Here is a 26,256-nt window from a genome sequence, read left to right on the forward strand (position 1 = left end):
ATGTAGCAGGTTTCTATTTCTTTTGTACAAAAAAATCTTGAATTTAAACATAAAAAGGCATAATAATAATTATACATTTTGTAACCATAAATTGTTAATTAATAGCTTTTAAAAGTAACAAACGTCACACCCAACAAATGTCAACAAATGTCAAAACATAATTCATAAGAAATGAGATAAAATAAAATACAATGTTCTTATGTAATACAAAATGTTCATAACATGGGTATTAGGAACGTATTTGTGGATACATTCTTTCATTTGTATTTCTGTGGGGCTAAAATAAGACTGTCCAAAAGGATGAAGCAGGAAATTATTTATTAATTAAGGCAAAAAATATCTGCCCAGATGAATATTTTAGCAAGGCGTAACTATGGAAAGAAATATCTATTTTACCTCTCTCTGCAAAAAAGCAACAGTGCTATTACCATACTGAATGTGCAGTTATAGGAGTCATGTGGTTCTGCACTTTAGTTGAGATTTAACTCACAGTGGCTTAGTTTTCTAAAAATGAAGAGTTTGTTTCCAAAAAGAGATTACTCTGTTTTTTAAGTTTTTCAAAATACATGCTTTGTATTATGTTATCATGGTTTTATTGTGTTAGTTAGCTGTATTTTTTGTTATTATGGCTTAAATAAAACCAAATCAACTGCCGTTTGATTGCTATTAATTGGAATGCACAATAAAAAACATGATTTTTGTACATTTTTAAAAACGGAGTCATCTCATTTTGGAAATAAACGCTTCAAATATTGTTATTGATGTTTGCATTTTACTGCACACAATATATAACATAATCTGATGGATGTGTAAAATGTGTGATCACCTTACATCTGTAATAGTGCTATCGTAAAAGAGATTGTAAAATTGAAGGGGCAAATAAATCTTTGACATCTTGACCGGAGGTGCTCTTTGCAAACTCAGTCAACCAAGCAATAACTGTTTGTGCTTTCTCGTCATCAGCCTCATTACTTAACTCATCACAGCCACACCAACCCTAAGCAGCCAGAGTGTTTCGGACTCAAAATGTAACCCCATATTATAACTGGCTCTGTAAACTATAGGCATCCATATATTATCAACGATATTTAGCTTTTTTTAAATTAAACAATAAAATAAGACCATGGGACAGTACTTTAACAAACTATATTAACCGTTACGAGAGCTGTAATCGATTCTGCAGCTTCCGTTCCGCTCTCTTGTATTTACACGGAAGGAATTTTATGGCCCACAGAAGGAGGGACTTTAAGTTTGTTGACAGTACAGACAGCCAATAACAATGTCTTTATATTCGCACTTGTAAACACGCCAACCAATCAAATTTAATAACAACTCTTCTGGGACGTTTTCACGTGGAAACGGCAACGCGGTGAGCGGAATGTATGACAGTCAAAACATCATAGAACTTCATTCCGCATGACAGCAGTATTTGTCGCTTTCGACATAAATAAAGTCGACTTATTAATACGCTTCTTTATCAGGTTAAATAGTTTAGAAAAATGCACTTTATTAGATGTTGGAGAAGAAGTGCCACTGTCATAACTTCGATAAGGTAAGTTATAATTTGCTTATGTCTATTAACAAAAAGCTGTTAAAATGTAAAATATAACTTCATCACTGCTTACTTATATTTACTGTAACGTTATGTGTATTACTGTATGTTTGTTTATGTGTATTAATATGTTTACCTCTTCGGTATCCCTTGTACAGGTGAACATACATTATCTGCAAATATAAATGTATTTCTTTATAATTGTCTCTTCATATTTTCTTCACATATTATGTTATATTTTGCTCTTTACTCTTTATTACGTTGGCTCTTGTATTTAAATGTGACCACTGGAAGCTTCAATTACTAAATTCCATGTGTGTGCAAATATTAAACATGTCTTTTTTGTCTTTGACAGGTCATTTACAGTTAAAAGGCTTTTGTGTTCTGTTGGGCCAGAGGATGACACTGTTTTCGCCATGTCGTCGGGTCAGGGCAGGTGTGGGGTGGCGGTGGTCCGGGTCAGTGGTCCGGCATCAGCGCTCGCTGTCCACAGTTTGACCCGGCGTTTCCCCGCAGCTCGCACCGCCAGCCTCCGCAGCATCATACATCCCCAAACCCAAGAGCTGCTGGACCGCGGGCTTGTCCTCTGGTTTCCAGGTTTGATGTCAAGTCTTAAACAGCTAAACCCCATTTATCACACAGATTTGTTAATTCATCAGATTATTTTATACCATTTAAGAATGTTGACAGAAATATGATGATGATTTGGAACCAGTCTAAAGATCATTATGGGTATTTGGGTAACATGTTATAGTAATACTTAATGTTTCACAGATGATTCATGAATTTACATTTAGATACTTACATGTTAGGCAGTTTTGTGTATTCACTTTATTGAATTTTCATGAAATGGTATTGATTTATTGGTGAGAGTTACTGAAATACTCTGACACAGTCTTGCTCTTTTAGGTCCTCATAGTTTTACAGGGGAAGACAGTGCTGAGTTTCACATTCATGGGGGACCTGCTGTTATAAATGGAGTGTTACAAGCACTTGGTATGTCCAGCCTTTCCTGTCCCAAATTTATATATTCAATTCAGTTTAAACTTTATATGTTGTTTAATTATATATTCAGTATATCTGCATTGTGCAAAGCAGTTTTACAGAAAATATTTTACGCAAAAGTGTGATATATTGACGTATTAAAATAATGATATAGAAATAGACAAACAGGCATCAGATAATCATTTATTTTTCTTGGGCATGAAGATGACAGCAAATTTATATTTTGTACCTTTTGGCACTAGGTGGCAGCATTTGTCTTGTTCTTAAAAATATCCTGATTTAATTTCACCCTGTAGATCAGAGGTTAACAATGTTGCAGTTCAAATAAATGTGTAGTTGTGTTAAGTTTTACTGAATCAAACTGAAACAAGAAGGTAAAGTTACACCTCATGTCGTCTGCGTTCAGGGACTATACCGGGGCTGCGGCCTGCAGAGGCAGGCGAGTTTACCCGTCGGGCGTTCTTTGCTGGAAAATTGGACCTTACTGAAGTCGAGGGTCTGGGTGACCTGATTCACGCAGAGACAGAAGCTCAAAGACGACAGGCTCTCCGACAGATGGCGGGAGACCTGGGCCGAATCTATCAAGACTGGAGCGATCGTCTAAAGCGAGTAAGAGGAGCATTGATCAAGAGTTGATGTAAAAAAACATTTTTGTGATTTGTTTGGTCTCTGATCAAGAACCAAAATTAAAGATTAGATTCACATATTTTAATGACATCACAAAACCCTGTTGAAAAAAAACAGCATGTGCTGGTTAGGTATGTTTTGAAGCATGGTAGCTGGTTTGAGCTGGTTTAAGCTGGTCATGTGCTGGTCCTTAGTTGGTTTGAGCTGGTCATGTGCTGGTTATGAGCTAAGGACCAGGACCAGCACATGACCAGCTCAAACCAGCTAAGGACCAGCACATAGCTTAAACCAGCTCAAACCAGCTACCTTGCTTCAAAACATACCTAACCAGCATATGCTGTTTTTTTCAACAGGGAACATTGTGTGCCACAGACAGACGTAGCATGTGCGTGTTGCGAAATATGTTAATAGAAACTTAATCACATTAACATGTCAGTGAAAGACATTGTCTGATTTAAATGAACAGGAAATTCCAGGAAGTTGTTGACACTGCAACATGTAAGTGTGCATTGTTCAGAGATTTGTATGCTTGATGTTCTTTTAAAGCCACAATATGGAAGAATTTTGTTATGAAATATCCAAAAATCACTTGCACAGTGTGATATATTTCATGCAGTTGTGTACTTACATTATCCCAAATGTTCCCAAGAATGTGCAAATCCAGAGAAATTCCTTTTTAAAATAAAGGCCCGTCCCTTGTATTTGTCGCATATCAGTGACTTAATATCCGCTGCTCCGCACTACCCTCAGTTTCCGGTTGTAGAAACTACGACAACACGCAAATGCGGAAGTGGTTATACAGCATCTGGGACGCAGCATCTGTTGTTCTGTTATTATGAATCACGATTACGCTTTGGCGAGTAAAGGAAACCCAAAAAAGTGTAAACGTAGGCCAAATGAGGCAAGCAGGCTTACGGACAAACAAAGAAATAAAAGAAATAAAACGGCGTGGCGTTTTCTAAATGCAGAGAGCTTCGCGACCAACTTGGACTCGACAGAGACTCCGCTCTCGCATGTGTTTTAATAGACAGGTAAGGGCTGCAGGATAATTTATCGCGATACCGCTAAATCCTATTGTAGTCGAGCTGGCTGCGATATGCAATGTGTCGATATTTTTTTAATGCGGAGCTTGTCCGTGAAGCACGTCTCTGGGATCAGTAGGAAATGCTGCTCGATCTAAAAGCAGTGCGAGTCGCTTATAATGTGCATTTGGAAAAGCAACACCCGTCAAACATGATCATTATAAATATACTTCATTATCATAAAAATACCTGATTTAATAGATTCTAGAACGTGTTATGGTCTTCTTCTGCAGTGCGTATTTGGAGTTTCCGTACGAGAGCGCCCTCTGGCTGTTGGATGCAGCAGCATTTTCCCGTGCTTCACTCAAAAGCTGTGCATAAATCACGTGATATTTATCGTCGGTTTATCGTTGTTTATTGTACACGAAATACTCATGCACAGATTATTTGAATAGTTATAAATGCAGTTACCCTATGAAATACAGTATATGTCGCACAAAAATATGTAGCCAATAACGTTACTTGTAAATGCTGTGGGTTCGTTCAAATTTACTTTTTAAACGACGAATGTACTGTTTTAAACACGTAAAACTGTGTAGCATTACGCTACCAAATCAATTGACAAAGTCCAATATCAGTCGCGGGCTAACGTAGCATTACATTCCACGTTTCTTGCAAGCTAATTCATTACGATGACATAAAATAAAATTCATTCATTACCTCGTCCGTGAACATGAGGGCCGATCTCCATACGCCTCTGGATGGTGAAAACGACATGTCCCATAATTCCACTCTCCTACATAACGTCATTTAGCTTCGCCTTTTGTTGTTGTTTTGAAAGTGCACCATCTAGCGGTCCAAATATTCCATATTGTGGCTTTAAGGGTTAGAGGGCTGATAAGGTGATGCAAGAATTCAAGTGTTAAAATCGAGATTATAATCCTCGGTCACCATTGTGGCCAATATCAAAATTTAGATTTGGTCTGTGATAAAACTGTCCGTGTGTGGCGCACAATTTTTCATGACATAACATTACACAGGTTATTGGGTATACAGATTCACATCACACAGAATACGCCTCGGTGATCGGAAGAGTCTGATTTCTTTCTGGCATGAGGCTGAATTGGCTGTTAATATGAATTGGCTGGCAGAGGAACACTTGTGTGTTTATGATGAGAAGGGTTATTCTTTTTATCTGAGGTCTTTTATATAAATCCAGCAATCACTGCTCGATTGGCCATCTGATACAGCTTGTGTGTCATCTATTGTTTGTGTGTGAGAGCGTGCTGATTGCTCGAGTCGCTGAGGAGCAGAGAGCAGGAGACAGGAAATCCTGAGCAGGGTGTATGCCAAGCTGTCATCGCGCCGAAAGAATCATTTCTTTGAGAAAAGTAGAATAGATTAGCAAAGTAAAGTTAATAAGGCCTTCTGACAGATACAAATCATTTTTTGTAGTTTGGCTTGCATTCATTATACATTTATATTGCATGGATAGAACCACAATGCAGAAGTTGGGAAAAAAAGAGTAAAGGACAGATGTTTTCAGTTTATACATACATAAACAACTGTGGAAAATTGTCATTTCTGAAATATAAATATATATGATTTATTATTAATATAAATAAGTTCAGTGGAGTGGATCTTATCTTCACAGAGCATCTCTTAGCTTAGAAATGCTTACATTTTGTTGAATGATGATCAGTTTGTTGTTGTTGTGTGTTTGTCCTACAGTGCTTGGCACATGTTGAAGCATTCATCGACTTCAGTGAAGATGAACTCATAGAGGACGGGATCTTAAACAACTGTACGTCTCCTTGTACACATCAGTTATAGCACTGAATGATTCCCACAATGCGTAGAGACTTCTTTCTGCATCAAATTGTACAGAAAACAAAATCTAGTCAAATTAAAGGGATAGTTCACCCCAAAATGAAAATTCTGTCATCATTTACTCGCCCTCAGATTGTTTCAAACCTGTATACATATCTTTGTTCTGTTGAACACAAAGAAAGATATTTGGATGAATGTTAGCAATTTTCAGTCCTGGGACATCATCCACTACCATAGTAGAAAAAAAATATTGTATATACAGTATATTGTATTTTTTTGTTCTGTTTAACACAAAATGAGATATTTTGAAGAATTTAGGAAAACAAACTGTTCTGGGGCACTTTTGACTACCATCTAATGTTTCCTACTATGGTAGTTAACGATATTCCAGAACTGAAAATTGCTCACATTCTTCCAAAAATATTTCTCTGTGTTCATCAGAACAAAGAAATGTATTTTCATTTAGGTATGAAATTACATGAGTTTACAGAATTTTCATTTTTCACTTAAGACCTGTTGCAAAGGTCATACAGCCCTACAGCAGTTTTTTTTAGTTTTGGGAGCTTGCATGCAGGAATTCTTTGTCATCAGTGCTGTCTGATGAAGTGTTTGTTCAATGCCCCTGCCATCAGATGACCCATTTTAGACCAGATGTTTGGGTGTTGTATGAAATTAGAGTCCATTTCTTTTGGGAATTGAGGGATTTTATTGTGCGTCAAGGAACAAGCCTTGTCACAGTCATCTACTTCCTCTGAGAATTACAGTCAGAGTTTTAGGGCACTGATAGAGGTCATGCAAAAAAGTGCTCCCTTAATACTGACATACCGGCATGTAAAAGCTCAACATTTAGGTTTTGAGGTGAATTTGTACTAAATAGATGTAGCCTAAATGGATAGTTCACCGCTCTTTCTTCAATATAACACAAAAAAGATATTTTGGTTTTGTGTCCAAGTCAATGTTGTTTGGTGACGAACATTCTTCAAAATACCTTCTTTCGTGTTGTGCAGAAAAAAATCATACAGGTTTGGAATGACATGAGGGTAAATGTTGAACGAATTTTCATTTTTGAAAAAATGAAGTGAAACCCCATCTAAATGTAAGCACTGCATTTTAGTTTACAAAATGTAAAATTGTGATATAAATGATTGATAAATGTGTATTGAGCTGTAGTTTTTGTGTGCACTAGTGGATGCAGGTGTTTGTCAGCTTCAGACAGAGATGGGAAATCACCTGTCAGATCAGCGCAGAGGAGAGCGTCTGCGCAGCGGTGTTCAGGTGGTCATTGCTGGAAGCACCAACGCAGGGAAGAGCAGCCTGCTCAACATGCTCAGTAAGATCTAACCCATGTACTGTCATCAAACATTAGATTAAAACAAATATGTTGGATGTGCTTAATAGTGTTTCTATAGGATTTTGGGGGGTGACAGAACAGTATTGAGCCCTTCTTGAAAGGCCCTTTGAAATACTGGGTTGTGATTCTGCGGGCAGATATTTTGTCTAATGAGTGTATATTTGACTATTTTCTCAGGGATTTTCTTTTCAACATACTGGTGCTTACATTACTCTTGTATTTTCCATAATCAAAACTTAAATTTATATAATGTTCATATTCATAAAATTGAATTTTTATTATATGATTATAGTTACCATTACCAACTCAAGCAATTTCAACTATATATAGTTAGTGTAAAACTAACTAAAACTAAATCATGAAAAATAAATGTAAATGTAATAATGGGAGGTTTGGAACAACATGAGGGCATGTAAAAGATGACAAAAGTTGTATTTATTTACTTATTTTATTAATTTAGTAAGTTGGCATGAAATAAACAGTCACAAGCAAACAATTAGGCTAATGCTAAACTTGATTAATGTTAGCTTAGAAAACCTATTCTAAATGTTGGAAGAAATTTAGACTTTAGATTTAGGCTTATCCCCAACAAGCCAACATAATAACCCCCCTAAGGGTGATACACAACCATGATCAGTCTGTGGTTATTTTTTTCGAAATACTGTATTTTAACTTGACAGAAAACTGATTAAAACTGATTTTAGGGTCAAAAGTGTATCATTGTGTTATGGCAGGTGGTTAGTATATGTGGTAAATGCATCTTAACACACGCATACACTCATGAGCTGAGACCCCGAGACCTTCTGTGACGTTTATCTCTGACCTCTGACCTCCAGTAGCTGAGGTCGAACTTCCTGCCCTGAATCACCCTACATTCACCAGGTCTGTGATTGTTTGCGCTCTGGCTTACACTGCTGTGAGCTCCGCTGGAACGCTGAACGTTTTGTGATGTCACTTCCTGTACAGTGTAAATTCAGCTACAAATAGAGATAAAATAATGCTGAATGCTACAGTCTGAATTAGATTTAATATATTTTTCCCTTGAGGATTGAGCGTAATGACATACTGCCTAAAATATTTTTTATAAACTGCTGCCGGAAGTTCACACAAAGAGCACTTGAATGAAACTGGCCTCTTCCTTCCAACGCACTTGTGGAAATATAGTTTAATACCTGAATGTACAAGAACAGCAGAAAATAGTACATGTCCACGGTTCAACGGTGAAATCATTTGTCAAAGTTTCATCTGCAGAACGGAGCACTGGTGTATTGTGCTGATATATGCACAGTTATTTTGGTTCAGTGCTTGGCAGCAGTTCAGGAGAGTAAAAGACAAACGTTTGCAAAAGTTTGTTGTTTTACTCAAGTTATTGGGTTCTTGATCATAGCTGACATGCTGACGCTTATATCATCCTTAAAAGGATAGTTCACCCAGAAATGAAACTTCGTACATCATTTATTCACCCTCATGTCATCTCAAACCCATATGACTTTGTTCTTCAGAACACAAAATAAGATGTTTTGAAAAATGTTGGTAACCGAACAACATTGACCCCCATTGACTTCCATTGCATGGACACAAAACCACTAAGACATTTCTCAAAATATATATTTTTTGTATTTCAACATGAGGGTGAATTAATGATGACAGAATTTTTGAGTAAAATATCCTCCTTAAATCTTACTGTTATAGTAAATTAAACACGTGAGTTTTATATTAATTTATATATTTAACAATTATTTCTTCTGAATTTTGAATATCTATGTACAGATACATGAAAGTCAGAATTTGAGCGGTTGCTGTTGGCTCTGACCTACAGTAACGGAGGTCTTTCTTTTGTTTTTAAGTATTGTTTTAGGCCCCATCTTTACAGAGATGTTTCCTAGAGATATTTTCACCAAAAAAGAAAACAACATGTATACATGCCTGCCATATGTACTTACTGTAGCGATTTGTCTTAAGCCAGAGATTTTACAGGATGTGAACTTTGTGTTGTTTTTGTGTGCTTGCAATCACAACACCTTAAATATAGTAAAGGATTTGCCCACTCCTATAGAGAAGAGAGCTGGCAGTGAGGGGTCTTATAGTGCCTGCCTTCCTGTGTCTTATTTATGTTTCCTTCCATCTCTAATGTGTTGACTTTCCATTGGTTATTCTCTCTGGCCTCCTCTTTGAGATGTGAAAGTACAAGAACAAAATGTCTCATGGCCCACAAAAAACTCAAATTCAAAAATCTGGTTTAACGTATGAGTTTGTACTAGTCATAACATAGTAACTTAGTAACATAACACATTTATACAATATAATTTTAATTGTGTAAAATGTTAAATGTCATTTAAAATCTGTATATTTTCATTGACTGTAAATGTTAAATCTCATTTTAAATCTGTAAATTCTATTGACTCTAAATGTTAAAATCTTATTTAAAATCTGTCAATTTTATTGACTGTAAATTAATACAGATAATAAATTTAAAAGTTGTACATTTTTATTGACTGTAAATTTAAACATCTCATTTTAAATATATAAATGATTTTGACTGTCAATTTAAACATCTCATTTAAAATCTGTCAATTTTATTGACTGTAAATTAAAAAATCTCATTTAAAATCTGTCAATTTTATTGACTGTACATTTTTAAATCATTTAAAATTGGTAAATGTTTATTAATTTTAACATCTCATTTAAACTTTGTAAATTATTTTGACTGTAAATTTTAACATCTCATTTAAAATCTGTCAATTTTATTGACTGTACATTTTAAAATCTGTCAATTTTATTGACTATAAAACCTTTATTAATAAAAAATAGATCTTAATTTCTGTTTGAATGTGTTTAAATTCCTCAGCAGTTTTGTTCTTGAAGAGATTTATGTGATAATTCTTTTTTCTCATATCCTTCCAAACCTGTGTGACTTTCTTACAAAATACTGAAGAAATGTCAGAAAAGCATTATAAAGCATCATAGTCAATATCATACATATCAGATGTAAATCTGACGTCTGCACACACAAGCACAAGAATGATGGATCAAGAGTGCTTGGTCTCATTTTTATAATTATTTTTCCCAGAATAAACAAGATATTAGAAGACTATATGAACTATTGGATATGTACTTCAAATATAAGTGTCATCATCATGATTATAACCATCTGTTGACTAATATGGGCATCTTCTCTCATCCCGTAGCTCAGCGTCCCTCTGCCATAGTGTCTCCTACAGCAGGAACCACCAGAGATGTGGTGGAGGTCCCTCTAGACATCGGGGGCTATCCTGTGCTGCTGAGCGACACGGCAGGGCTGCGGGACACCACAGACAGCGTGGAGCAGGAGGGCGTCCGGCGCGCCAGGCAGAGGTGGGTATTTAGGGATGCGTGTGGGAAAAGCAAAGGAGAATAAACAGTGAAGCATTTTTTGCTAACATTCCGACATTGCCATCCTAAAAGTGACCCTCAGAGGGGAAATATCTCTCTAGATTTTGCTGTATTGAGGAAGCGATCTGTTTGTTCACAGATTAAGATCTAGGTGCGTGTAAGGGTTTTCAAGAATGATGAATAAACATAAACGGTTATACAATATGCACGTGTTGTTATGTAACATTTATAGAAAAACTGTAGTTTGATGTGTATATACAATGTCACATGAAACATGCGTGACATAACAAGATATTAAAGAGTACATATTAAGAGATCATGTAAATGACATTTCATGCAGTGTGTAATGTTGCCGTTTGTTATTGTAAGCAGTCTGCCAAGTTGTAAAGCCGAAGGGTGGCTTGGAAAAAAGTGAGTCGACTCTGAATCACGCAAACGAGTGGTCCCTAGTCCGATTCGCGAACCGCCGCAGATTTACGTCACACCATATAGTCCCCGCCTGTTTTGCTAGGACTGCCCGCGAAAACTTCACTCTTCTCCCGCAAACCATAGACACATATATATATATATATAACTAGACGCCTCATTGTCCGCTGGATCATACGTCAACGCCGCCGCCATATTGGTGAGGGCAAAAGCCGACTACAAAGACATACGAGTGAATGGTGGAGCTGCAGTTATCTGGATAAAAACACAATCGTTTTCATTTCTCAACTAATTTCAATACTGTTCTGTTTACGTGTAGTACAGAAACGTTTTGGCTCCAGTTAAAGATGGTTAGACTTGAAAATGTATTTATTGTCATACGGAACTGTTAAAACTCAGGCTTAATTAATGTCTACACATCGCTAATGTGAAATAATTTAAGGTAGATTAAATGCACATGATCAGAAAACAATTCGTCTTTACTATATGACTATATGCTGCTATTTCACTTACAATGCATGACAGTGTTATTTGTTTTACTATATCACATACATCATGTTTTACTGCTGTAACGGGTTTACCGGATAAATAAAAGAACATCTTTTATTTTTTTATCGTCTAAAATTACTACAGAAAAAGTCATTTACACAGTGAAAAACATTAGTTTTTATATAACACGTACGTAAATTAAACTATATTACCTTGGGTGTTTTGTTCGATGATTCAAATAAATCTCAGAAACAATCTCTAAACTACATGTCTGTTTTATTCTCGACATATATATATATATATATATATATACTGTATATATGTCTATGCCCCAAACACTGTAGCTCGTGAGCCTCATTCGCTGTAGACCAATCACAGCAGACTAGACCATCTGACCAATCAGATCAGAGTTGGCTGGCGGAAAGGAGGGGATTAGATGGATAATTCGGCAAACAAATCATTTGAGAGTCAGTCAAGAAGTAAGAAAAACTGCCTATTATAACAAAATAATAATAGTGTTTTTACACCTTGTATGTACGTAAACTTGTTGGACACTACATAAACCACAATAGGATAAGAATAGGATAGATAAATCAAGGAATATTTACTCTTTAAAACATAAAGGTGGCATTTTAATGAAGAGTTGCACAAACATACTTTACAAATGTCACTTTACATGTCACAGAAAGGTGTATGTTTACATTTTAGCTTATTAAATGCCTCATTAGCGATACAGTGCCCTCCACTATTATTGGCACCCTTGGTAAATATGAGCAAAGAAGGCTATAAAAATAAATCTGCATTGTTTCTCGTTTTGATCTTTTATTTAAAAAATATACAAAATTCCAACATTTCATTAAAGGAAAACAATTTGAAGTAGGGGAAATATCACATTGTGAAAAAAATGTTTTTCTTCCATATATGTTGGCCACAATTATTGGCACCCTTGTATTTAATACACTCCGCAACCTCAATTTATAAGAAAATCAGCTCGGAGTGTTTTCTTTTCAGTCTGATGAGGTTTGAGATTACATTGAGAGTCATCTGAGTCCATTCCTCCATAAAGAATTTCTCCAGATCCTTCAAATGTTGGTCCTCCCTCTACTTCAGTTCATCCCACTCATTTTCTATAGGGTTCGGGTCAGGGAACTGGGATGGTTATGGTAGGATCTTGATTTTGTGTTCGGTGACCCATTTTTTGTTGATTTGGATGTTTGTTTTGAACCAATGTGCTGATGGACGATCTAACCACGACCCATTATATTATTTCTATAAGAGCAAGTCAGGTTTTGATTTTTTTATCTGTTGGTATTTGATATAATACATGATGCCATGTCCAGAACCACTGGTAAAAATTAGGTCCCCAACAATGAAGATCTGGTGGTATATTTAACTGTGGACATGGGCCACTTTTTATCCCTGTGTGCACCAAACCTATCTTGTGTTATTGCTGCCAAAAAAACTCTTTTTCATTCCATATGGCCATAGACCCCAGTCCTGGTGGAAGTTCCAGTATGGCAGATTAATATGGTGTAGTGTATTTTTGCATGAGAGCAGAAGATTTGTTTCTTGAACAGTGTCCCAAACAACTTGTGGTGGTGATGGAGGTGCTGTTTTCCTTTATTTTTATTTTATTTTTTCTGACACTAAAATTCAACTAATTTGTACAATTCTCAATCTGTGATCTTTGAAAAGTCTTTGGCCACTCAAAATATTCTCTTCGCTGCACATTAAGACAATATAGACACACATTCTCTTTCAGACAGATTTGCAACATCTCCAGTCCATTAAAACTTCTTAATTATTGCTCTGATGTTGGAAATGGGAATTTTTATTGTTTCAACAATTTCCTTTTAAATCCACTTTCTATTTTGTGTAGCTCAACAATCTTTTGCTGCACATCAGAACTATATTCTTTGGTTTTATCCATTGCGATGAATGATTAAGGGGGTTTGGGCTTGTGTTACTTAATATTATTCTCCTGTGAAACAAGAAGTCATGACTGGAAAACATCATGTTTCTAGTCACCTTGGTGTGCTCAGAAAATGTAAATATTAATGGGAATATACGTGGGAGATATTTTACTCATAAGAATTTCTAGGGGTGCCAATAATTGTGGCCAGGGTGTATTAGAGAAAACATTTTTTTCACAATGTGATATTCCCCCCACTTCAAATAGTTTTACTTGAATGAAATTTTGGGATTTTGTAGATTTTTTAAATATAAGATCAAAACGAGAAACAATGCAGATTTATTTTTACAGCCTTCTTTGCTCATATTTACCAAGGGTGCCAATAATAGTGGAGGGCACTGTACATTGTTTAACATGATCGCAAAATATCCCGATTGGTTGTTCTGATGTAACTACACCTGTGTTTTTACCCTACCACAACACTTAGAAATGTGAATTTCATTCGTTTTTGTCATTCGGAAATCATTTATTTCCGAATGACAGTTTGATCAATATTAGTCAAGTTATGCAATAAAATTCACACATCTTTATTGTGGGACTTAAGTGTCCAAAGAGAGGCCGGTTCAGGGAGTGGTCACACGTCTTTTGTTAGTGTTGTTTCTGCGAGGTCAAAGGTCATCAGATGTTAATCGGCCTCAGGAAACAGATTTAAGGAATGACCATCCGCTGTTGTCCGCAGGGTGGAGCAGGCAGATCTCACTCTAGCGGTCGTCGACTTGACGCAACTTCCCTCGGAGCCTCTAATGGTGTCCGTCTTCCTCAGAGGGCACTTGAGGAGTATCCTGGAGCAAACATCTGACAGGCAGCAGTGTATCCCAATCCTCAACAAAAGTGACCTCATCTCCACCGAGCAAAAGCACAGCATCCGAGCCGTGCTCGAGAAGGATGGAGATGTTGCTCGTTTCTGTTTTTTGTCATGCCATACTAGAGATGGGCTGGAGGAACTTCTGACTGTATTACAGGATAGATTGAAGACATTGTGAGTTGTACTGAGAGACCACGGAAAACATACTGTATGTTAGACAGATTGTAATTTTAAATATATGACACTTTCCTCCATTTTCTTCCATCTAAGGTGTGGGAATCCATTGGCTGGCAGCCCAAGTCTGACTCAGACACGTCACAGGACTCACCTACAGACGTGCACAGAGGCACTACATCAGTATCATCATTACAGAGATGTAGATCTGGTGCTGGCGGCAGAAGGCCTTCGTCTGGGTCTTTCCAGTCTGGGGAGGATCACCGGTAGAATTGGTGCTGAGGAAATTCTGGATGTGATTTTTAAAGACTTTTGTATTGGGAAATAGAATAGGTAAAGGATGAATGTCAACAGCTGCTGTGTTGTTTATTTGGCAAATCTGACCATTTATAACTTGCAAAAGTCAACGTAAGACTCTTTATTGCAAATGGGAGGCATAATGTCACATCTCAGCTTTTCTCCAAAAACAATCACATTTCCTCCCACTGTCCCTAGTCAATGCTATGACTTCACACCAACCTTGGCATGAGGAGACCTTATTTGTTTGGAAACAGACTGTGGTGACGTTCTCATCAAACTGAGTGTTCTCCCCTGTTCTGCTGTACAGCCGGTGTAGGAAGGGAGATGTTGAGAAACGCTCCCCACGGCTCTTTGTTCTGCTGTCAATCGCACATTCATTTAAATATTTATGTGAGTTTGTTGCTGAACTCTTCACCCGGTTGACGCATCGGGCACGAGGCGCTGCTCGCAGCGTGCTGTACCTTCTGTCTTCCTTTCATTCATGACGCTGTTGTTTCTGCTGATTAAAGGTTAAAAGGGTTCATAAATCTCCTTGGCCTTTGTACTGTAAGGGGTAGGTGAAGAGGCCATCATGTTTAGGAAGAACAGCTTTGGGTCATGCAAAATCTGTTAGAACGTTAATTTAGTTATGATTGTATCAACTTTTAGAAATAAAAGATTCGTAATTTGTAGAGATTAAAGGATGTGCATCATGTATTTTAATATACAAATTAATGTTGAGCACTAATTGTAGAGCATATTTTTGGAGTGAATGCTTTATTTATTTTGTATAATTGCTTGTACTAATTTGTATATCTTAAATTAATTGTTAGGTGTTTATGTTTTAGAGAAGTTTGAACAGCAGTGAAGTTGGCAGCACACACTGATAAAAACTATAAGACGATTTCATATTTATTTCAAGACACAGATCAACATATGAACAAGTAAACAGTCAAATGATTAAAAAAAAACATCAGGACAATCTACAAATGGTTTAAACATGTAATTGCTTTAACAATTTTAAATTCGTAAAGAATATTATCAGATCGACTACTTGAAAGGAAGATTCTGTCATCATTTACTCACCTTCGAGTTGTTCCAAATCTATATAAATCTCTTTGTTGTGATGGACACAGGGAAAGATATTTGGAAGAATGCTTGTAACCAGACAGATTTGGCCCCCCATTGACTCCCATAGTAGGAAAAAAACAATGGTAGACATAAGTGCCCCAGAACTGTTTGCTGTCCTACATTCTTCAAAATATCTTTTGTGTTCAACAGAACAAAGTAATTTTTCCTACTATGGGAGTCAATTGGGGGCAACATCTGTTTAGTTATAAGCATTCTTACAAATATCTTTCTCTGTGTTCATCAGAACAAAGAGATTTATACAGATTTGGAACAACTCGAAGGTGAGTAAATGATGACAGAATTTTCATTTTTGGGTGAACTGTCATTTTAACATTGTATCATGAGGCTCAGGTTCCTAGCTGTGCTCAACTCAAACCCAAACAGCCAAATATAGTACTTCACAGCTCATGACACTTAAATATAACTATACAATGAACAAAACATTTCAGTGACATTATTTACAGTAGACATCAAAGGCTCAAAATCAGGAAAGTCAAGTGCATGAGATTCAAAGATGGTCCAAAGTCTGGACTGGAGTTTCAGATCATTCGCTTCTCCACACCCACCCTGTGGAAGAGAAGATAAAAACACCATTGACTACCATAGTAGGAAGAATTGCTTTAGAAATGTCTTTGTTCTGTTGAAAAGAAGATATTTTGAAGAATGTAGGAAAGCCAACAGTTCTGGGGCACTTTTGACTACCGTTGTCATTTTTCCTATTATGGTTGTCAATGGTGGCCAAGAACTGTTTGATTAAAAGCATTCTTCCGAATGTCTTTCTCTGTGTTCATCAGAACAAAGACATTTATACAGATTTGGAACAACTCGAGGGTGAGTAAATGATGACAGAATTTTTATTTTTGGGTGACCTGTCCCTTTAAAGATGGGGTAACATGCTATGTCATGCATTCTGACTTCTTTACACTGTTAAACGTGCTGGCTTCTCATGCTTAACATGGTCAACTTGTTAAAAAACGAGTTGGACGTATGACGTAGTATTTCTGTGCTTGATACACTCCCCCAGCACTCCAACTTGTTTGTTCACGGCATTTCAGTGATGGATGTTATATACTAAATATGGTGGAAATAACGCTGGATTTGGAGATTGATAGAAACTGATAGATGGAGCGGTCCCAGTGCTAAACGATGCCGGACATGAATTGCACGCAATAAGTCAAACTAAGTCACATGTCTGATTTGTTTACAATCGGCGTGTACGTGCATAATGTAAAAAACACAAAGGGAGTAATGCGATGATGTAATGTTATTGTGTGCTCGTGCTGTAGTTCCGTCCCCCCTGCCTGCTTCCAGCAGCTCGTGTTTTTCCAGAAATAATCGTACAGCTGTATCTCTCTTTTATAAATGTGATCAAACAAAATACTCTTCGAAGATACGATGTATGCAAAACTACTGTATAGGTACTCAAGATTAATATGAGATTGACAGAAACTGCGTGTGTATCTCCATCTTTATGTGCAGATGCATAAACTAAACAAATTTCAAATGTCATTTTGCCTCTTTGAGGGGAAATTTTGCATTATTTCTAAATAAAAGTGAGAAACACCATACCCTTTACGACAGGAATAGATCTAGTTAAAGCAATAGTTCACCTGAAAATGAAAATTCTGTCATCATTTACTCACCCTCAGGTTGTTCCAAACCTGTATAAATGTATTTGGTCTGATGAACACAGAGGAAGATATTTGGAAGAATGTCAGTAACCAAACAGATTTCATCCCCCATTGACTCCCATATATTTATTTTCCCTACAATGGCAGTAAATGGGGGATGAGATCTGTTTGGTTACAAACTATCTTCCAAACATCTTGTTTTGTGTTCAACAGAAAAACAAAATTGTATACAGGTTTGGAACAAGTTGAGGGTGAGTAAACGATGACACAATTTTCAAATGTGCACACACATAATGTTCTGACAACCAAAAAGAAAATGTTCCTGGCTAACTAGAAACAAAATGTAGAAACGAATATTGTAGGAGCGTTCCAGGAACCAAAAATGGCTGCTGTAGCTGAAAACATTTCCTACGGATTTGTGGAATGTAAATTAGACAAAAAAATGAAGGTTGGGCCAATTAAAAAAGCAAGCTTGAAGGTCCACCCTTAACACAACCATCACTTTCTGTGAATTAGTCACCATAAAATAGTTTTTTTAGGGTGCTTCAGATTGATCACTTTATGTCACCTCCAGGGTTTGTAGGCCACAGTGATGCATAATAAATAGAATTTGATCATTTACCTTCAACATTTAGTGACCTCTAGACGGTGCGGAGGGCGGCAGGCCAGCTGAACTAGGAGCTTGAAGACCAACAGGTCTGGGCTACACAAGCAAAGAACAATATTCTACATTAGCACAAACCACATCATTAAAACATGACATCATTGCCTCTAATTTTCTTTTCTTTTTACTTGTTCTTCATAGTTCTTTTTCGTTCTTTTACCTGTTGTACGCATCCCTTTTGCAGTGTTATAATGGTGGCGTCCTTCACAGTCAGCTGTGCGTCCAGCAGATCTTTGGACTCTCTCAGTCTGGTTTGCTCTCTGAGCAGCTGCTCCAGTTGTTTATCAAACGTCTGCTGGGCGTCTTGCAAACGTTTGCTGCTCTCCGCCGCGTCTTCCTTTCGACCCGCCGCGCACGCGCTCAGTTCCGTGACCAGACGCGCGTTCTGTACCTCCATTCGGCTGCTCTGGGTCTGAATGGCCGAGACCTTCTCACCCACCCTGTCGAGGTAGCTCTGAAACTTGTCCTCCACCTGCCGGGAGAGGCTGGTGCAGTTAGAACGAATTCTCTCGATCTGTTCGTGCTGTTTCTGGCAGGTGAGGTGAAACGTGAGCGAGTGGGGGAAGAAGTTGTCGATCTTGGTGAGGAAGGCGCTCGTGACCGTCTGGATGCCTTGGAGGGACTCGGCGAAGTCTTCTTTGCATTTTTTGGTGTAGACATCGAGCTGGGATTTTAGTTCGAGGTTTTCCTGTCTCAGTTTGATGACTGTGCCGTGGTGGTCGTTTTTGTCCCGCACTGCGTTGTCCAGTTCTGCTCTAAGGTACTGCACCGTCTGACTGAAGTTGCTTTGAAGGATTATATGAAGAGCTTTCTGTTGATCCAGAAGATTTTGCATGTTCCGTAAATCACCTGAGAAGAGAAAATTGAGTCAATGCTACAGCAAGATGTTTCAGATTTAGTATGTATGGGTGAGTTAAAGGGGTAGTTCACCCAAAAAAATAAAATTCTGTCATCATTTACTATACCCTCGTGTCATTTCAGACCTGTATGACTTTCTTTTGCAGAACACCAAAAAATGGCTGCGCCCATTCACTTCTATTGTATGGACATAAAACTAATGCAATGTGTATCATTGCTGTTCGGTTACCAACTTTTTTTCTAAATATTTTCTTTTGTGTTCTGCAGAAGAAAGAAAGTCATGAAATGGCAAGAATGATGACAGATTTTTCTTTTTTGGGTGAACTATCCCTTTAAAGACTTAAGTTGGTTTGCTGTTCTTTGATGCTCTTCCAGTCTGATCACAGTGCTAAACAAGCAAAGATGGGCAAAAGCACCTTAGTCTGGTTTTAGATGTTGTTTTATTCATTAAGACGTGCACTCACCACTTTGAGGATTGCTGGGTGGACATATGACTGGAGTATTACGAGTAGTTGCAAGTTTCATTTTATTCAGCTCACATTGAGCCTGTAAAATATCAAATTAAATGTGTTAAAGATACGTGAATTTTGTCTAAGATTTAAATCCTTAGCAGTAATTCACCAGTTAGTATTTTATGAAATACCGTCAGGGCTATGTTTTATCCCCAACACAAAAGAAAGAAAATGAATTAAACACACTTTACCTCCATTTTATTACATACAGTAACTAAAAAAACATTATTTAAATTGTAATGTAAACATTGGACTAATGTTGCCTTTAACGTTTGCAGATAACCCAATTTTTACTGAAGCACAGTAAAAAGTTAAAATTTAAAAAAGGTATTGCAATAATAAAAACTATCATCAAGCAAAAATCAAAATTCCAAAAAAAGATTTTGGAGTGAAATACCCCCCTGTCATGTTTTTTGAGAATCACACATAAGCAAATAAAAAACTTACAAGGTTCTTCTGCACAGTTTTGATGTTATTTGTCGACGTGTTCAGGTCATTTCTAAGTTTTGCTATTTCTTTGTCCGCTGCGTCTTTTTCTCCTGTCTTTGCTTTGAGGGCCCCGGCGAGGTCAGCTTTCTCTTTTCTGAGTTTGGTGTTGTCTGCGGACAGTTTGTTGAAGGCCAGTTCCAGCTCTTCTACTCTCTTCTCCTCCGCCGTCTTCTCCGGCTGGCCGTAAACAAGAAACAGCACCAGACTGGCGATGATGAGAGACTGGATCAGAGAAGAGAAGAAAAACACAATCCTCATGTAGTAGCCACAACTTTTGCCTTTGTGCTTCTGTTTGGCCTCCAGACCAAACGTCGATCTGGAGTAGCTGTTGTACATGTCTGCAGTCCAACGCTGAGTGAAAAAACGACTCGGAAACCCCAGAAACTACTGTGTGTTTATTATGACAATGGTCAGGGGTTTATGAAAATATTCTGCGGTGACCGTCACACTTGTGCGGTTGATGGCATGTCAACAATTCTAGCAGAACGTGGGGCGGTAGCTGTATTTATAAACGTGAGGACACACTTCCCGCTGCTCGGCTCTTTCCGGGTCCTCCCCAGGAAAGCTCCAGAGGTTATACTTGATGCATTCTGGCCTTACGGAGATCTCCAGAGATAAACAAACCAGAGCTTCTCCTTTGGTTGCTCTCAGTTGACCCATATCTGTTCAATGAATATTAATATCACATCTCTAAAAAATAACAAGATCATATTGTCTCCATCAGCAGTCACCATGAGTTGTTCTCTAGAATGAAGTTCTCTCGTGTTTTAATGTAAATGAACTTTGTATCTGCTGTCATTTGGGAATCATTTCATCCAATGGATGCCAAGAGAAACAATGTTACTGCAAACGACAAAAGCAGAAACTTCCTGGATCACATCAGATACGTAAACACACATGATCAAAACAACCTATTTGACATTGTTTCCTGCAGAGACTATCGCTAGAATCGGAGGAACAACAATGGTGACCCGTCATCCTCCGCGCAGGAATGAATAACAAACACTCCCAGAAGTCCAGGGGCCGGCAGCACGTTTGATCCCGGGCTGGCGATGACGCTCGTGCCTCAGTCGTGTCTAGTAGAGTGTGAAGAGAGACCATAAAGAAAGTCAGGGGCTTTCCTGCAGGCCATTGTCCACTTGCCAAGCCAACCTCAGCGGAAAGTTGAATTTATGGGGGATATTTGAAAATGATTGAAACGCTCGCAGATTGCAGATGAGGTTAAAGACAAAAACAGGAAGCTGAATTGGCAAAACACAGACGACACGAAAGATTTGTCAAATTTACTCAGGTCTGCATCATGTTTTGCAGAATGTACCCCCTTTTAGCCAAACAATAAAGGGGAATGGATGCTTGAAGGGATAGTGCACCTTAAAATAAAAATTCTGTTATGTCATTCAAAATCTGTATATGACTGTTTCTTCTGTGGAACACAAAAGATGTTTTGTATGACTTTTGAAAGAAAGTCATACAGGCTTGGAATGACATAATGAATAAACTATATACATTTTTTGAACTATTTTGTATTTCAGAGGAAAAAAATGTAATATGGATTTGGATACGAGTGTGCATACAATTATTATTAGATTTTTTCGCCCAAGTTAAAGCATTCAATGGGCATATGTATGTAAGGTGAATCTGAGATGCTGGGATAGGCCCTCCCAAATCCTGCAGGGTTCAAAGAATGGATGGGTTTACGCAGTCTTTCTGAGAATTAAACATTTTTTTTGGTGGTTTTCTTCCAACTTTGTTTACAATCTCGAACAAAGTACTTCCCAGAATCAAGGAGGTTCCAGACAGAAAAACGTTAATGATTATTAACACAATAAAGGAGTGACCTGAATGCAGTCTTCCGACTATTATCTGTGAACTCTGGTAGTGCTGAACAGCAGGATACAGTATTACAGGTTACAAGAGTTTGTGTTAAAACAAGAATCAAAACATAGAATTATGAAGAAATCACAAAGTTCAAGTTAATAATACCACAGGTACATTATCAAAATAGTTAAGGGAATTCATTGCAAACAGTGAGTACTTTAACAAACTGTCCTCTTGTGACCTCTTGTGGATTTTGCTGACACTTCAGCACCTGCAATGGCATTTTTGTATGTGTGTATTTAAAGAGATCTCAAAAATAAAAATCTATCAATAATATTCACTCATGTCTCTCATAACCTGTATATGACCTATATATAATATTTAGAGAAATGTCTCAGTGGTTTTGTGCTCATACAATGGATGTCAATGGGGGATAATGTTGTTTGTTTACCAACATTCTTCAAAATATCTTTTGTGTTCTGCAGAAGAAATTCATACACATTTACAGGTTTTGAATTTTCATTTCTAGCACTTAAGCAGATGTAGGTTTCATTTCCTTAGCACTGACAATAAATTGACCATAATTCTTTTAATAAATGTTCCTGATGTTAGTCTATAGATCACGTTATTCTAAACAAATTGCAACATTCTATAAGAACTTGAAATACGGAATACAAAAAATACATTCAAATCAGAATTCAAATGCTTTTTTATATCTCATTCCATTCTTTTTACAGACAACTTTATGTCTATTTAGACTGCAACCATCAAAATGTTGTGTATAATACAGAATTAATTTGATGAGTATTTACATAAAATATATTTACCAGGAGCAAACAAACAGTATTTACGAGATGCTGTTGACCCTCACCACACGCACATTAGGTTACAGGTCCATGAAGCACACCGGTAAAGCTTATCGGTAAAAAAAACAACAAGAAATGAGATTGTGAGAGTTGCAGAATGCAGAAAAAATATGTTGAATATAACGTTGACATTCATAAAACTAAGACTGGTCAGCATTCTTATTACAACAACAGAACTTAATACAACAGTAATAGTCAACAATTGCACAGTAGGGTTTGAGCTACAATGCTAATGAAAAGCACATTGCCAGTGTAGAAATGCACGTATGCACTTGTTCATAGATCACTTCTTCATTGTCTCTTCATTACTCCAGTTGTGAGTAATATTTGAGCTGTCTGTTATGTAAAAACAGTGATGATGTCACACCGTGGCCTCCGTCTCCTGCGTGTCGTCGTCGTCCTCCAGCAGGCTGTAGGAGACGTGGCTCTGGAAGGGTCTCTGCAGCGGATGGCACAGAAGTTTGGCCATGCAATTGTGCAGCTCGATGGCAGGACCACACAGTGACACTTCAAACCGATAACACATCCCCTTAGAGTCCAACTCGCTGAAAGATGCATACGCATCCTGAAATGACAGAAACAGAGCTTTAGTGCCTTATTATTCAAATGCAGTTAATGAGAGATGATTGTGGGACGCTTATGACCTTCCAGCTAGTGTCTTCCGTCTGCTCTTCAGTCCCATTATGAAGATAAACAAGATCAAAGAAAAAATAAGGAGACTGCAGCATTTTCTGGAGAGAAAGTGAACACAATGAACATAATTTTAAAGGTCGAGTGTGTGAAATTTAGCGGCATCTAGTGGTAAGGTTGCAAACTGCAACCAACGGCTCACTCCACCACTCCCTTTTGAAGCACTACAGTGGCTGACACAGAATTAAGATGTCGTCACGTTTCTGCTTCTTTGCTGAAGAAGATAACGTATTTACAAAACACGCTCTGTAGAGCAGTTTGTCTGTTTAGGGCTACTGTAGAAACAACATGGGGAATTCCATGTAAGGGGACCCGCGGTGTATGTAGATAGAAATAGCTCATTCAAAGGTAATAAAACAGAACACTACATTATGTAAGGTCTTTAAACGCCTCTGAAGACAGTTATGTATATTATATTGCATTTCTGTAAATAGGTCCAGCAAAAAATTACACATTACACATTAAATCTAGAAATCTGTCTGTCCATCTATAACAGCAGCTGTCTTGTCTAAGCTGACAAGCTCTTTTTGTTTATTTTATTGGTTAAATATTTGCTAAATTCTCAGACAAATGTGAAGAGTGACCAATATGATATAAAAAAAAAACCATGAAATATGGAGATACAAGGTTTGATGATATGCAAGTAATAACTTACTTTGATGGCATCAGAGGGGTTAAACTGAAGCATTCCTGCATGTCGGCTAAAAATAAGGAGAGTTCGGACTACAAAGGGAGGCGGAATGGTCTGAACGTTCTCCATCTGAGGAAGTTCAATTTTCTGCAAACTATATGAAGATATTAGAAAATCATATTGGAATCTCACATGTGTAGCAGTCACATCGGTATTTAAACACATGCAAAAGAGAAAACATACTCACATTACATTAAGGAGATCTTCCAGGTCTACAGGTAAGAGTTAAGAAAGTGAACGGTTTTGACAAATTCACACATTTGGCATAGATCAGCCGGTATAAAGACTATAAAGTTAGTCCATACTGTAATGATAAGGATACTGAAAGACTCGCAGACGTTGGTTTCCAGGTCGTACAGACAGCTGCACAGCTCACGCGGGTCAGAGGTGAATCCTGATAACTGTGTGAGAGAGAAGGAATCGCTGATAAACTACAGCATGACAATGTGACCTAAAACTAAGACGGCCTGCTGTTTCACCCACTCACCCACATGGCATCATCATTCACCACCACCAGAGCAAACTCGTGCCTTTTGTCTATCTTGTGTTTGGTTCTCACAAACATCTCGACCATCTTCTGGGAAATATTCAAAGCGTTTGTCTTGGACCTGAAATTGAATCATTTACAAAATATAAATTTACAAAACAATCTGTCTACTTTATCTGTGCAATTTTAGCATTAAAAAATGCAAAGTTACCCATTAAATGACTCTAGTTTTTGTAGCGACATCTCCTCTGAGAGGTCCAAACAAATGATCTGTTTAGGAGACAGTACAAGACAAACTTGAAAGACTTCGACCAAAAACTCCACCAAATTTTGTTCTCGTATACAAACACTATGTCGTATTTATTGACAGACAGACACACCACTTTCTCCGGGCAGTTGACCCGTGGAGCACGCAGGTGTAACTCTCCAGATGGAGGGATCTGGGTGGACAGGGAGGACAGCTGCGGGGGTTTAGGTCTTTCTTTTGTCCCGGATGCCATCGCTGACATGCCGCTCGCTGTGTTTGAAGCCGCAGCGACGGGAGCAGGTGCAGCAGCTGTGGTTGTTGGGGCAGTAGTCGGGGGGCTATCAGAGCTGGCCGCTTCTCCCTCCCCTTCTACTCGACTGCCCACAGCCGGCTGTGGAGGGGACGGCAGAACGTTGCTCAAGCTGCCATTGCTGCTGCGCCGGTCCTCAGCACCCTCCGGGTTGGATCGGGTCCTGGGTCTCAGGTCAATCATCCGCTCCTCACCATCAGCCTGACCAGGTTCAGGGGTCTCCATGACAACCTGACAACATCACACATCATACTGTCACAGTCAGATCTTAAAAGCTCACGAGAATCACAAACAATAAGATATATTTGGAGGACCAATGTAAATCAAACCGGTTATTATGATACATACTGTTATCATATTGTTTTTCGTCAAATACATAGAAATATAATATTTTATGACCGAAGAGAGAAAAATCTCAGATCAATTCTTTCGATAAAAGCACATAAAGTAAAAAAAAGCACTGACCACATGTTAAATTAAGGTCGCAATACGACTAACGTTATATAAAGAGTGCTATCATACAATCTAAAGCTTAAAATGCATTTACAATATTGTGGTGTAAAACAACAAATAATCGCGATATCTCTCAATATCTTCTCAATATTAACTGCTTTGATAAACATGTGACGTATACAGTCAGCACGAGTACAATAAAAAAAAAACTATTAACTTACCAAACATTAAACAGAAAATATATTTATAAGGAAAACTACGATCTTATTTACCGTCAAACAATTTTCTCCAGCACTTCCTGATTCTCTTCTTTCAGTGACAGCGATGATCGTGTGTTGAGGAGAGTCTGTGATTAGTAGCGCCTCTAGTGGACCGGAATGAAACTGACGCTTCAATTCTGCGTTAGACTACATCCAGCAAACTTAAAGGAATAGTTCACCCAAATTTTACATTTTCTCTTTTTAATGACTTCGTGTCTTCATGTAACACAAGGTTTTTTAATATC

The 26,256-nt window shown here is 37.7% G+C and overlaps 3 protein-coding genes across 3 annotated transcripts; 1 reads left to right on the forward strand and 2 right to left on the reverse strand.

Annotated features, from left to right (window-relative positions):
* The first annotated feature begins 1,116 nt into the window (after window positions 1–1,116).
* On the forward strand, window positions 1,117–15,643 carry gtpbp3 (GTP binding protein 3, mitochondrial). The gene is made up of 9 exons (XM_057362082.1): window positions 1,117–1,552; window positions 1,908–2,149; window positions 2,462–2,548; window positions 2,964–3,166; window positions 5,938–6,010; window positions 7,223–7,366; window positions 10,576–10,741; window positions 14,326–14,625; window positions 14,722–15,643. Exons 1-9 carry the CDS (start codon window positions 1,500–1,502, stop codon window positions 14,951–14,953), a joined length of 1,500 nt encoding a protein of 499 aa, XP_057218065.1. The 5' UTR covers window positions 1,117–1,499; the 3' UTR covers window positions 14,954–15,643.
* A 165-nt stretch (window positions 15,644–15,808) lies between these two features.
* On the reverse strand, window positions 15,809–22,447 carry plvapb (plasmalemma vesicle associated protein b). Its single transcript, XM_057361454.1, has 5 exons — window positions 20,148–22,447; window positions 19,653–19,734; window positions 18,491–19,179; window positions 18,289–18,369; window positions 15,809–16,602 (listed from the first exon to the last, which is right to left on the reverse strand). Exons 1-4 carry the CDS (start codon window positions 20,523–20,525, stop codon window positions 18,298–18,300), a joined length of 1,221 nt encoding a protein of 406 aa, XP_057217437.1. The 5' UTR covers window positions 20,526–22,447; the 3' UTR covers window positions 15,809–16,602; window positions 18,289–18,297.
* Window positions 22,448–22,711: 264 nt separating this feature from the next.
* On the reverse strand, window positions 22,712–26,158 carry babam1 (BRISC and BRCA1 A complex member 1). Its single transcript, XM_057361456.1, has 9 exons — window positions 26,024–26,158; window positions 25,122–25,529; window positions 24,953–25,011; window positions 24,742–24,862; window positions 24,577–24,655; window positions 24,442–24,466; window positions 24,219–24,348; window positions 23,518–23,604; window positions 22,712–23,438 (listed from the first exon to the last, which is right to left on the reverse strand). Exons 2-9 carry the CDS (start codon window positions 25,521–25,523, stop codon window positions 23,235–23,237), a joined length of 1,107 nt encoding a protein of 368 aa, XP_057217439.1. The 5' UTR covers window positions 25,524–25,529; window positions 26,024–26,158; the 3' UTR covers window positions 22,712–23,234.
* Window positions 26,159–26,256: the final 98 nt, after the last annotated feature.

The sequence above is a fragment of the Triplophysa rosa genome, linkage group LG20 (assembly GCF_024868665.1).
Source record: "Triplophysa rosa linkage group LG20, Trosa_1v2, whole genome shotgun sequence".
Taxonomy (NCBI): Eukaryota; Metazoa; Chordata; class Actinopteri; order Cypriniformes; family Nemacheilidae; genus Triplophysa; species Triplophysa rosa.